The sequence below is a fragment of the Citrus clementina genome, unplaced genomic scaffold, assembly GCF_000493195.1.
Source record: "Citrus clementina cultivar Clemenules unplaced genomic scaffold, Citrus_clementina_v1.0 scaffold_3, whole genome shotgun sequence".
Lineage (NCBI taxonomy): Eukaryota > Viridiplantae > Streptophyta > Magnoliopsida > Sapindales > Rutaceae > Citrus > Citrus x clementina.
In genome coordinates, this window is record NW_006262339.1 from 41022912 (window position 1) to 41036561 (window position 13650).

Genomic DNA, 13650 nt, shown 5'->3' on the forward strand with positions numbered 1-13650 from the left:
TTAACAACAGTAAAATAAAATATTATTAATAATTTTATATTTTAGAGTGTTTAAAGAATTAATTTTTAATAAATAATAAATAACATATAACTTTTATATATATATATATATATATTATTAAATTTTAAAAAGAACTAATTAAAATTATTTGCATAATACTTCAAATATGACTGAACCGCCCTACATGCAGGAATGTTCGTGCTCGGCAAATGCGAGAGGTGCGGCTACCTATCAAATATTTGAAATTTGATGATTTAAGGTCCCACAACAATGTCGGTGCCCCGACGGGATTTAACAGCGTTGGTGCTATCTTTCATTTTCAATTTTTTTTTTCTTTTAAAGGAAAAGGATTGGGTTTTTGTTAAAAAAATAATTATTATTATGATAAGAGAGTAATTAATTAAAAAATTTGATGATATTTATTTTATGTATAAATAATATAATATATAATAATTATTACTGGGATTATATTTTTTTTATTAAAGAATAAATAATTAAAATTATTCTAAAAATAAAACAATTAAACATATTTCTAAGTTTACCAAAAATTAATTATTTCTTTACTATAAAACAAACACGAAAACACCATTTTAAAAAACAACAGAAAAAAGGCATCCGAAATTTGTGAGGGAATCTTGACGTTGACCTCAGTCGTCTCTTAGACTTTTGGATGAAACATGATGTATGATTGAATGATCTCAGTCTTCATCATCTCAAGTTCTCTGAAGCCACCATCTCAGGTTACCCTTGTCTTGTTTTCGGCTTTTTGATCTCAAGGGCACCTTAATAGTCCATCCCGTGAGTCGCAACTGTTGTTTGAAATTTGCGTTTCTGTCCATCCTTAATTTCTTCCTCCCAGATCACATCTTATTTTGCCATCTGATTCTATCCACCCTTTTCATTGTTGTCGTTGGTGTTTTGTATTTCATCTTCATGTCCCTTTCCCTCTCTCATTTCTCTGTACCGTATCCACTTATCATTGTAGTTTCCCGCTGATTTTCTCCACTCTCTTTGTTCATATTGGATAAAATACCTCCACTTATATTCAACTTTTGATCTCACAACCACTTTGCTTTTGTTGCTGTTAGCTGTTTTGACCTGGTGTTCTGTTCTGTACATTTGCTACTCTGTTTTATTTCCCTTTGGTTTCCTTTGCATCCGTTTCTCAAAACTTTAAAAGGAAAAAAAAAGTTGAAAATGGTTGATGCTGTTGTTACCGTTGCTTTGGAAGTTGCCAAGTGCTTGTTCCCTCCGATCGGGCGCCAGTTAAGTTATGTGCGTAAGTACAAAGCCAACCTTGAGAATCTCAACAAAGAAACTGAGAAGTTGACCGATGCAAGAGATAGTATCCAGAAAAAGGTTGATGATGCGAGAAGGAACGGGGATTTGATTGACAAAAGAGTTGAGAGTTGGCTGATTGGTGTCGACAAGATCATTGCTGAGGCGGACACGTTAACTGGAGAAGAAGAAAATGCATATAAGAGATGTTTCAAGGGGCTCTGTCCTAATCTTAAGAAACGCTATCAACTTAGCCAGAAAGCGGCCACAAAGGAGAAGAGCATCGCGGAGCTCAGGGAAGAAGCTGAGAAATTTGCTCAAATTTCCTGCCCTACTGTTCCAGAAGAGCCTTGGCTGAGGTCTGGCAAAGGTTATGAGGCCTTTGAATCAAGAATATCGACTTTACAGAATGTGCAAAAAGCATTACTTGATCCTGATATCAGCATCATTGGGGTGTATGGGATGGGGGGCGTTGGGAAGACGACCCTCGTGAAGGAAGCGGCTAGGCGAGCCAAAAAAGACAAGCTATTTGACAAGGTAGTTTTTGCAGAAGTATCTGAGACTCCAGATATCAGAAAGGTTCAAGAGGAACTTGCGGATCAGCTAGGTATGAAATTTGATGAGGAGAGTGATGTACCCGGAAGAGCTAGGAGGCTATATGCAAGGTTGCAGAACGAGAACAAGATCCTCGCAATTTTAGACAACATTTGGGAAGAACTTGATCTGGAAAAAGTAGGAGTTCCTTCTGGAAATGATTGTAGGGGGTGTAAAGTCTTGCTGACAGCAAGAGATCGTCATGTGTTGGAGAGTATTGGGTCCAAGACTTTAGGGATTGATGTTTTGAGTGACGAAGAAGCGTGGACTCTATTCAAGAAGATGGTGGGAGACTGTGCTGAAAATGGCGAATTAAAATCTATAGCAACTGATGTGGCTAAAGAATGTGGAGGTTTGCCCATTGCCATCGTTACACTGGCAAAATCATTAAGAAACAAGAGTAGTGTCTCTACATGGAAAGATGCCTTAAGGCAATTGAGAAGTCCTTCCCCTTGGAACTTTAAAGGAGTGCTAGCGAAGCCATATTCAGCTATAGAATTGAGTTACAACTATTTAAGAGAGGAGGAGCTCCAGCAACTATTTTTGCAGTGTAGTCTGATGGGATCCCCACAGGCTTCCATGCAAGACTTGTTGAAATATGCAATAGGTTTGGGTATATTGAAAGGCGTCAGTACAGTGGAAGAAGCACGAGATAAAGTAAATACGTTGGTCGATCAACTCAAAGATGCTAGTTTGTTGCTTGACGGCACTAACAGCTATTGGTTTTCCATGCATGACGTTGTTCGTGATGTTGCCATATCAATTGCATCTAGAGACTATCATGTATTTACAATGAGAAACGAAGGTGATCCGAGGCAGTGGCCAGATAAGAAGTGCTCAAGAATATCATTATATGACAATACTATTAGTGAAATTCCTCAAGGGTGGGAATGCCCTCAGCTTGAGTTTTTCTACATTTTTGCCCCCAATAATTCTCCTCTCAAAATCCCCGACAACATTTTCATCGGGATGCCGAAGCTCAAAGTTTTAGATTTTACTAGAATGAGGTTACTGTCACTACCGTCGTCGATTCATCTCCTAACAGACCTTCGAACATTGTGTCTGGATGGTTGCCAATTGGAAGACATTAGAGTTATTGGAGAGCTGAGAAAGCTAGAAATTCTTAGCTTGCAGGCTTCTGTAATTGAGCAATTGCCTATGGAGATAGGCCAATTGACTCAGCTAAAGTTGTTAGATTTGAGCTATTGTTCCAAATTAAAAGTGATTGCACCAAATGTTCTATCAAACTTATCTCAACTGGAAGAATTGTATATGGCTCGTTGCTATATCAAATGGGAGCATCTAGGACTCAGCATTGAGAGAAGTAATGCCAGCCTCGTTGAATTGAAGAATTTATCTCGTTTGACTACTTTAGAGATAAATATTCTTGATGCAGGGATTCTACCGAGTGGCTTCTTCTCAAGAAAGCTGGAGAGGTATAGAATTGTCGTGGGGAGTGAGTGGGACCGGTTTGATAAATATAAGACTCGGAGAACTTTGAAACTCAAGCTCAACTCTCGCACTTGCTTGGAGGAGTGGCGGGGCATGAAGAACGTGGAATACTTATGTTTAGAGGAATTGCCGGGTTTGACGAATGTTCTTCATGATTTGGATGGGGAGGGTTTTGCAGAGCTGAAACATCTCAATATCCGAAATAATCCCAATTTTTTACGTATAGTTGATCCGCTACAGGTACGTTGCGGTGCCTTCCGAATGTTAGAGTCTCTGGTTCTTAAGAATTTGATTAATTTGGAGACAATATGTCATGGTCACCTCCAAGCAGAATCTTTCTGCAATTTGAAAACCATAAAAGTGGAAAGTTGTCATAAATTGAAAAATTTGTTCTCATTCTCCACTGCCAAATTCCTTCCCCAACTTGGAACAATTGAAGTGACTGGGTGCAATAATGTAGAAGAGATTTTTGTTTCTAGCAATGAAGAGGCAATCGGTGAGATTGCATTGGAGCAAGTACGGTTCTTGATTCTTAGAACTCTTCCATTGTTCACAAGCTTCTCCGCCTTTGTCAAGACAACTTCTACTGTGGAAGCAAAGCACAATGAAATCATTTTGGAGAACGAGAACCATATTTACACTCATCCGTCACTTTTCAATGAAAAGGTAAGTGAACAAACCTTATTATCTTATTTTATTAGTACTACTGCTATCACAAGAACTCATATTGAAACAACTGTGTGTGCAGCTTGTGCTTCCTAACTTGGAGGTCTTGGAAGTCCGGGATATTAATGTTGCAAAGATATGGCACAACCAAATTTCAGCAGTGATGTCTTGTAACGTTCAAAATTTAACAAGCTTGGTCGTGGAGGACTGCTGCAAATTAAGATACGTGTTTTCATATTCTACAGCTAAAAGACTTGGGCAGCTTCAACACCTAGTGATATCCAGGTGCCCACTTCTGGAGGAAATTGTTGGCAAGGAAGGTGGAGTGGAAGCGAATCCTTCTTTTGTCTTTCCACGGTTAACAATCCTGAAACTCAGCTCACTACCAGAGTTTAGAGCTTTCTATCCTGGAATACACACTTTGGAATGTCCCATTTTAACTAGGTTGGAAGTGTCTCTTTGTGACAAACTAGAAAGTTTCTCTTCAGAATCGTATAGCCTCCACGAAAATAATGAGGGCCAACTTATTGAAGTGCCAGTGCCAGCGCCAGCGCAACAGCCCCTGTTCTTGGTTGAAAAGGTACGAGTCTTTTTTCTATAATATATGCTTTGTTTATTTCAACATTTATTTTATTTTAGTGATAATAATCATAATTATATTCTTCTTTGGAATTTTTTGAATGAACATCAACTCCAACTTGTTTATGTTTGATTGGTCATCAGGTCTTACCCAATTTGGAGGAATTGAGATTAAGCAAGAACAAGGATATCGCAAAGATATGGCAGGGTCCGTTTCCAGACCATCTTTTAAACAAACTCGAAGTTCTGGCGATTGAGAATGATGAATCGGAAGTTTTATCACCTGACTTACTCGAGAGATTTCACAATCTGGTCAGTCTCCAACTAGAACGTAGTTCTTACAAAGAGTTATTCTCAAATGAAGGGCAGGTTGAGAAACATGTCGGAAAGCTCGCTCAGATAAAACATTTAAAGCTGAGGCGACTAAATGATCTAAAGCACCTGTGGCTGTGGGAACAAAACTCCAAATTGAACACGGTTTTTCAAAATCTTGAAACTCTATCTGTACACTTTTGTCTTAATCTGACAAATCTAATGCCTTCCTCTGCCTCTTTTCGGTGTCTGAGAGAACTGAGGGTATGCGCTTGCGAGCATCTGATAAACTTGGTAGCATCATCGGCAGCAAAAAATCTAGTGCAACTCGTACATGTGTCGGTAAGTGAATGCAGTAAAATTACCGAGTTGGTGGTAGCAAGTGAGGGAGATGCAGCAAAAGACGAGATTATCTTCCCCAAACTGGAGTACTTGAATCTTCATCGTCTACAAAGTCTCACAACCTTCTGCTCTGCAAACTACACTTTTAAATTCCTGTCTTTATGGCGGTTATCAGTGTCTGCTTGCCCCAAGATGAAGATTTTCTGCGGAGGAGTCTTTAGCGCACCAAGATTAAAAGAAGTGTGGCTAAATGGTCAAAATTGTTGGGACCGTGACCTCAATACAACCATACAACTGTCGTATTACAAAACGGTGCGTATTCATCAACCAAACCATTTTTTTGTTTTTTTCACTGGAGGATTGTTTGTTTTGACACCATTTTTTTGTTTTTTTCACTTGATTTAAATTTTATAATTCAATTTAAATCTTTTTTTATCAAAATTGAAATTACATATATAATTGCATATTGTTATAATTAGATAATATAATAACAAATAGTACAAAAAAATTTTATATATCGTAAAAAAAATTTCAAAAAAAGTAACATTGTGCAATTAAATAGTTAAAAGACACTACTAATTTTAATTAATTATTAATCCGATTTTCTTGTTTTAACAGTATAAATATTATATTTCATTTGTTTGCACGTTAAATTACAATACAATTTTGAATTTACCAATACAATTTTTTTATTATTGCAATAAAGATAAAATAGTTTGAATTAATATCTAAACATTTAGTACAATCCTATATAATATTATAATGTGAGTAGGCTTCTCAAATCTTACCTAGCAAACTAGAAAGCCACTGCTATAGAACCTCTAAAAATGTAGATGCATATGATGAATGAGTTCATAAGATTTTTTAAACTAGTACCTCTATACACTTCGGCTATGTTTGACAGGCAAGATTACATTGGACTAAGTATTAGGATTAGACTAAATTAAATTGAATTATATCTAACTTATGTATAGTACACTATCGAATTTGATTATATTAGATTAAATTTAAATGGTATTTAAGTTAATATTTGAATTTAAATATCAACTTTATATAGATATTTAATAAGAAATATTATAATTAATAAAAAAATAATATTATATTTATATATATTATTCAATTAGTTATGTGATAGTCACAATTAGAATGAAGAAATATAAATTATTTAAATTATAGGTTGTTTCATATGAGATATATCATTTCATTAAATAAAATTATTCAAATAATAAATTAATTAATAGTTTTTAAGTAAATCATGAATAACGAAAAATAAATTACTTAATTAATAACAATAAATAAATAAATAAATTTTAAGTTATAAATAAAAATAATGTAATGAATTATAGAAGATATCATAAATATAATTTTTTTTTTCTCATTGCCTAATCCTATTTAAACCCACATGAAAATTGAGATTACTAATCCCATGAATTTAGGATAAAAATTTGAATTTAATCCATTAGTCCAATGCAAGTGAGCATGACAAACATAGGATTAATAGTTTATCCCAAAAATTAATCCAATCCTATACTTAGGTGGCGTTTGTTTTTTGGTCTGAAATATGAATAGAGTTGAATATCTGAATCTGAATCATACATTTGTTTTTCTATCTGAATAGCTAAAAATAAATATTAAGTTCTTTTTTCTAACTTAAAAAAATCTGAAAACTATTGTTTTTACATTTATGTCCTTACAAATTATAAATGTTAAACAAATAATAAACATCTCAAGAAATATAAATAAGATAATAAATTATTATAACATAAATCATATTTAATTTGATACAACTCTTTAATATTCTATATTATTTATGTTAATCAATTTTATTATAGTTTATGATGTTTTTAATGAAAAATATTCATAAAAATTTATGAAGATAAATAATGCTAATTTTTTAAGAAAATAAATAGATAACAATAATAATAGTCTACAACTATTATTATCACAAGTTATATAGAGAGGGTAATAATGCTAATTATTAAATTTTATTTAAGTAAGGATAAAAATTAATTAATTAAATAAGGATATTTTGGAGAATATCTTTAAATGATATCATTCAGACTTTTTAAATTAAGTAAAAAGCTAAAAAAATTAGCTTAATGATTTAATGGCTGAAATTTTTTATTAAGTTGAAAAACAACAAACTTGACAACTTAACTGATTAAAATTAAGTCAATTAAGTCATTAAGTAAAAAAAAAAACAACCTCTTAATCCCAACTCCCAAACATAACCTTCAGGAGTAACTAGGATAATCAAATTGGCTGCCCTAAGACCCTCATTTGGATTCAACTGACTACAAAGATTCAACATAATTTGGCAAATAAAATAATCAACTCACTTGTCGCAGAAGCTAGTTTAAGCAATTTATATCAGAAGTGAACTAATTGACATGTCTTTAGGGAACATCCTTTCACCTTAAATTAAAAATGTTGCTTTTTTTTTTTTTTAAATTTCAGAATGCTCAGAGTTCCACAGATGATTCAGGTCAATCTTCAATGTACCATCAGGAATAATACCTTTTCTCTGATGTTTATTAGTCACGAGTTTTTTCATTGATGATCATTTCCTTGTATTGGAATCAGGTGCAAACAAGCCCTTCTGTTTCTATCTTCACTGTTCTGCTTTGGCTCTCTTCAACTTTTGTGTTGCTCTTTTGAAAGTGCTATTATAAAACTTACATTCCATGTAATCGATTGAGATTCAATGGTTGAATGGTCCTCAATAGTTTCCTGGTTGCTGTATTCTGTGAGATTCTCAGGCACCCAAAAGACAAATTAAGTACCAAAATTAAGGATATATAGTTGAACTTTGCCTTTGCGTGCAACTTGAATATATTGTGTTCTATGAGTAGGAACCCACGTAAATGGTTCCTCGTTAACATGGATTGCCGTTGCTTGTGGTTCAAGCAACCTTGTTTACTAGTTGATTCCTTGTCTTCTTAATCAGAAATCATGGGATACACTGGTTGTAATTCTAGTCATGCAGTAAAATATAAGTATTGGCAAATCGCATTGAGCAGGAGATTCAGAGCCATAAAGCTTTGGATTGTTATTCGCAGATATGGCTTGGCTAACCTTATGGATCACATTTGTAGCAAGTGTCAAAGAGTTCATGTATAGTGTCAAAGACTTCTTACCATGACGAAGGCCGTTATGTTTTCCCTTGTCAACCATATTTTTTCTGAGCGTTCATCTTCTGAAACTGTTAGTAGAATGTCAAGTAAATCATTTGGTGCATCAAACCTTAACACCGTTAAAAATTTGTTGAAGTCTCAAGAGTATTTGAGCAATTCCAAGCTAAAGTTATTTTCTTGATTCTTTTACACATTTTTATCTTTTTCTCTGAACATCTGATTTACAAGCTTTTTTTTTTTCCTTTATTTCAGTTATTATATTAAATTGGTAACAGTTGAAATAGTAGCTGGAAAAATATGGTTGTCAAAAAACTTTGGTGATCTAACATTTAGTCCATTTACTTATTTGGTTTTAATTTATTTAATGTTAAAATTACATACATACAATGCACAAGACATTAGTAGGAATCCGGTCCAATCTTAGTACCACAACAGAACGTGTCCTTAAGTCTCATTAGAAAAGTTAGTCTGAGAAATTTAGAGCAGAAATGAACTAAGTAACACATCTTTAGAGTTTGTACATTCACCATTAATATGATGCTCTTCATGATTACAGAATGTTCAAACTTTCGAAGAAGATTCAGGTCAACCTTCAATTCAGAATCCGGAATAAGGTCATTTCTCTATGACAGTTTATGAGTTTATCATTGAAGAATCTTCACTTTCTGTGTTGCTCTTTTGGAAGTGTCATTACATTTCCTTCATGTAATAGTTTGAGATTCAATGGTCGAAAGACCATTAATTAGCATTAATAATTTTCTGGTTGCAGCAATACGCTGTATCCTGTGGCAATCAGCATGTGTGTGCAATTTGTATTTTCTTGTGATTGAATTTCTGGAGTTCTATTCTTTTAGAATTGATAAATTCAAAGGGTATGTTGGTCTAGTGGTCTTGATGCTGTTGTTAGATATACCAGTGGGGACATTATGCTTGCAGCAGTAAAGACCTATAAATTTTTGGGATAACGAATTCTCAGAGGCAGAGGCTCTTAGTTTTGGATTTTGGAATTTAAGTAAGCTCGAATCTGATGCTAAAACTTTTGTGAACGGAAATGATCCTAAGTCAGAAGGAAAATCTTCAGAAGGAATTGTTAGGAGTAATCATTATCTTGCTTTCAAATTTATCTCGAGGAGCTATAATGAAACAACTCATAGGCATGAACTTTACAATGAACATTGTAAAGCATCCTCCATATATGGAAATGGAAAGGAACCCATCTTTATATATATGTGTCATACTTCTACGTATCATAGATTTTTATCTTAATTCAAATCTGAATTTTGTCAAATTCAGACGTATGGACGTATATATATTCAAAGTAACCCATCTGTATTTTTCTATGTGTATTCAAAGTCGTTTGCGTATATATAATTCGAGAGTAGAATTGAAGATTTATATTAAAACGCATAGATACATTTTAACTAACAGTTACATAGATATACATTTTAATTAACACTTTAATGGATCAAGGCATGACCACCTTCTGAAAAGTGAATGAGTTAATTTCTACGCAAATTTTACCTCTAAGCCATTTGTGAACCATTATGTTTTCCACTGAGTTATCAAAAAATCATCGTTTTGCTAATCAAATGTTTTCTCTTATCCTTCAAAAACAAAAAAAACAAAAAGAAACACAAAACTAAAAGCAGCAGCCTGATTTGGCTCTTTCACTAAAATGTTGAATTCCCAAGACAATGTTGAAGTTAACAGCACCTGCCAGACTCTACTTAACAAACACAAAAGCAACAAAACTAAAACCAGAACATTTTTCTTTTGTTTCCCCACAAACTCGTCCTCAATTCACAACACAACAACAACACAATCAGCAACACTTGCAACAACAAAAACAAAAACACTTGATGCATATCCTACAAAACAGCCAAACACCAAACAACATTACCACTCAAATCCACTCTCACTTACTCACCACTAACTCACTGCTACACCACTCACAACTCTTCAACACTCTTCTTCACTTCTACTCGCTCGCTGAGTCACCTCAAAAAGCTTTCTTGCTCTACAAACAACTTCAACAAATTTACACACACTCTCACTCTCCATTGCCGCCTCTCTTTGACAGCTTCACTTACTCTTTCCTTATAAGAACCTGCGCTACTTTAAGCCATCCTAACTTGGGTACCCAGCTTCATGCTGTTATTTCCAAAGTGGGTTTTCAATCTCATGTTTATGTGAACACTGCTTTGGTTAATATGTATGTTTCGTTAGGGTTTTTGAAGGACAGTTCTAAACTGTTCGATGAAATGCCGGAGAGAAATTTGGTTTCGTGGAATGTTATGATCACTGGTTTAGTGAAATGGGGTGAGCTAGAATTTGCGCGTTCTCTCTTTGAAGAGATGCCTTGCAGGAATGTTGTGTCGTGGACAGGGATTATCGATGGTTACACCAGGATGAATCGGTCTAATGAGGCGTTAGCTTTATTTCGAAAAATGGTTGCGTGCGAATATACAGAACCCAGTGAGATAACTATTTTGGCTGTTTTACCAGCTATTTGGCAAAATGGGGATGTTAAGAGTTGTCAATTGATTCATGGGTATGGTGAGAAAAGAGGGTTTAACGCGTTTGATATACGTGTCTTAAATTGTTTGATTGATACTTATGCAAAATGTGGCTGCATATTTAGTGCCTCAAAACTCTTTGAGGATATATCGGTTGAGAGGAAAAATTTGGTGTCTTGGACATCAATAATATCTGCCTTTGCAATGCACGGAATGGGGAAAGAAGCAGTACAGAATTTTGAGAGGATGCAGAAAGTTGGTTTGAAACCGAATAGAGTAACATTCTTGAGTGTTTTGAATGCTTGTAGTCATGGAGGATTGGTCGAGGAGGGGCTCAATTTTTTTGATAAGATGGTTGAGGAGTGTGAAGTTTTGCCAGATATAAAGCATTATGGTTGTTTAATAGACATGCTGGGAAGGGCTGGGAGGTTAGAGCAAGCAGAGAAGACTGCTTTGGGGATACCGAGTGAGATTACTGACGTTGTTGTTTGGAGGACCCTTTTGGGTGCTTGTAGCTTTCACGGTAATGTGGAGATGGGTGAGAGGGTGACAAGGAAGATACTGGAGATGGAGAGAGGATATGGAGGGGACTATGTGCTTATGTATAACATCCTTGCTGGGGTTGGGAGGTTTGGGGATGCTGAGAGGTTGAGGAGAGTGATGGACGAGAGGAATGCCTTCAAAGTTCCTGGCTGTAGTTTGGTCTAGTTAATGGTGAAGATGAATGGTAACGATCTGGATAGATGAAGTATTCCTTTACTTGTATAAAATTTGTAAAAACAATATATCACTGAGCTGAGATTGCTTTCCTTTTCTAGGCCCACACGAGCAAGGCACCTGAGATGTTGCCATTGCCAAAGTTCTTTCAGCTTGTGAAAAGCAGCCTCTTTTTTAACTTCATTGAAGAACGTAAGCAATTCCCGTTTTGTACATTTAGTTTTTATTTCCTATTTAACATTCGGAAGATTGATTTTGTTGGATTTATTAGTATTCACATTCAAACAGCAAAAGAGAGTTGATCCTTTTGGTTTTTTTATTCAATTTTATGATTCTGATAGAGTTACAAAGTTTTCCGAGTTGTATCCATTTCATCATTTTGGTTTTTTGTTCTCTTTATTGTTCAGATGGATCGATTTTCTGTAAAATTAATTAACTGTTTTTATTTTTTCTTTGGCTTTTGCTCTTTTAGCTTTGTTGAAACAGCAAACAGAAATGATTCATGGGGTAGTTCTTCAGTTTGTCTCTGAGCTAGGGTTTCAGAATTCGAAAGCCAATACATATTTATTTGCTTTTTATTATTGTCCATCTTATTTTATTTTAGTGTTTTGGTATGTTTGATTTTCTATGTGAAAGTCGATAGCTTACTAGTTACTACCAAGAAGTTAGGTCCCTTTAGTGGAGGCGTTTCAAGTTTCAAAGTTCAAAGCATTTTACCTATTTCAATTCTGTTCCTTTTTCATACCTTATCATTCAACTAGATAAATGTACAGATAGAAGTTTCAAACTGTGAAGAAGAGCTAATTCATTCCTTTTTGGTTCATTTCTGGCGGGTAAAGGAATTTTCTAAGTTTCAAAGATGAGTAATGAAAAAAAATCTTTTACCAGCTATGTCGACCTTAAAATATAGGCCATGAAAGATCTCAAAGCTGTACTAACACTTATTTCGAAATGACAGGCTCAGAAAACACCATGGACCAAAACCTCAACCTATTCCTAGAAGCTGAGAATGTGAAGAAATGGAGAAATCTGCGAGAGCTTAGGCAGCTTCCGAGAAGCCAATGACTGAAAATTATTTCACAGCACTCAACAGGGCCAGGACTATTAGGTCTCAGCTGAAGAAATGGACCATGGCAGTGCAGCAAATAAGCACCTCACTTTCTCAGGCTGCAAAGAGGGAACCCCAATTTACAGGACTTCCTTTTTTGTTACTAATGGCTTGGGGAAAAATAAAATAAAATTAAAGAAGCTTAAGTTTCAAGGACCGAGGCAGAAAATGATGACCAAGTATATCTGTTGAGAAAAGGTAATTTAATGTGACTGGAGAGTTCTCGAATGAGGATATAATTGAGAAAACCATGTGTTATGGTAGAGATTCCGGATAGGCATGACACGGACATAGAGACTAAGAAAAGCTTGTTGGAGCTGTATCAAATTTTCTTGGACATGACTGTAATGGTGGAGGTCAAGACTTTGAAGCACAATCAGAGAAGCAGCAGGAAGTAGAGTGCTTGGGGACCATACTTCTGGTGTTGATCATTCTTTTGGTTGTTATCAGTTTTGTCAGTTTTGTATCCGAAATGATGCCTATGCCCAATCATCCTTGTTTTCTCCGCTTCGAAAGTCCTTGTATTAGGACTGGCTTGTGACTATTCTTTGTTCTTTTATGCTTTTCTCCAATGCATTTGGAATTCATTGTCTTGACTAAATAGGGTCAAGGATGAAAATCTTCTGGGAACCATATTGAATGAATAATAAATTTATTATTCAAGTGATAATGAATGAAAGAAACGTGATTGTAAATGCAGAAAAATAACAGATCTGCCATTGAACGAACATGATTTGTCATCCTCTTACCTTTATCATTTCATCACAACTTAATAATCCCACTCAGCTCAGAGGTCTTTACACTAATTTTCCTCCTAAGTCTTAAAAATTAGATAGAAATACCAATAAATTCACCCTATGAGAATTCATAATTATGATATTATATGCAGTCGCCGGTCACCGTTGTAGTTAAACAATTCAGATATGGCATTTTGACAGATATCCTGAAGAAA

General features: G+C 34.8%; 2 protein-coding genes and 1 pseudogene across 5 annotated transcripts; all 3 read left to right on the forward strand.

Annotated features, from left to right (window-relative positions):
• The first annotated feature begins 616 nt into the window (after positions 1–616).
• On the forward strand, positions 617–9564 carry LOC18046231 (disease resistance protein At4g27190). Of its 3 annotated transcripts, XR_002906665.1 has the most exons (5): positions 617–3990; positions 4073–4570; positions 4714–5535; positions 7681–7806; positions 8914–8942. XR_002906665.1 is itself a non-coding variant. In XM_024189461.1 (4 exons), the coding sequence occupies exons 1-4, from the start codon at positions 1198–1200 to the stop codon at positions 8968–8970; spliced, it is 4170 nt and encodes a 1389-aa protein (XP_024045229.1). In that variant the 5' UTR covers positions 617–1197; the 3' UTR covers positions 8971–9564. The 3 variants fall into 3 exon arrangements, 2 of the variants coding, with proteins under 2 accessions (XP_024045229.1, XP_024045228.1); XM_024189461.1 differs by lacking the exon at positions 7681–7806 and having other exon boundaries at positions 8914–9564; XM_024189460.1 differs by lacking the exon at positions 8914–8942 and having other exon boundaries at positions 7681–8514.
• Positions 9565–9991: 427 nt separating this feature from the next.
• Positions 9992–12634, forward strand: LOC18046232 (pentatricopeptide repeat-containing protein At1g09220, mitochondrial). 2 transcript variants are annotated; one of them, XM_024187229.1, is made up of 3 exons: positions 9992–11600; positions 11692–11782; positions 12555–12634. In XM_024187229.1, exon 1 carries the CDS (start codon positions 10052–10054, stop codon positions 11579–11581), a length of 1530 nt encoding a protein of 509 aa, XP_024042997.1. In that variant the 5' UTR covers positions 9992–10051; the 3' UTR covers positions 11582–11600; positions 11692–11782; positions 12555–12634. The 2 variants fall into 2 exon arrangements, with proteins under 2 accessions (XP_024042997.1, XP_006443359.1); XM_006443296.2 differs by having other exon boundaries at positions 12549–12622.
• On the forward strand, positions 12438–13239 carry LOC112099756 (annotated as a pseudogene).
• Positions 13240–13650: the final 411 nt, after the last annotated feature.

Excerpts from the sequence above, each read along its gene's own strand:
- LOC18046231 (XM_024189461.1), top strand. The coding sequence starts at position 1,198 with ATGGTTGATGCTGTTGTTACCGTTGCTTTGGAAGTTGCCAAGTGCTTG. Across the intron at positions 3,991-4,072 it reads CGTCACTTTTCAATGAAAAG|CTTGTGCTTCCTAACTTGGA; the intron begins GTAAGTGAACAA and ends CTGTGTGTGCAG. Across the intron at positions 5,536-8,913 it reads AACTGTCGTATTACAAAACG|AATGTTCAAACTTTCGAAGA; the intron begins GTGCGTATTCAT and ends TCATGATTACAG.
- LOC18046232 (XM_024187229.1), top strand. The coding sequence starts at position 10,052 with ATGTTGAAGTTAACAGCACCTGCCAGACTCTACTTAACAAACACAAAA.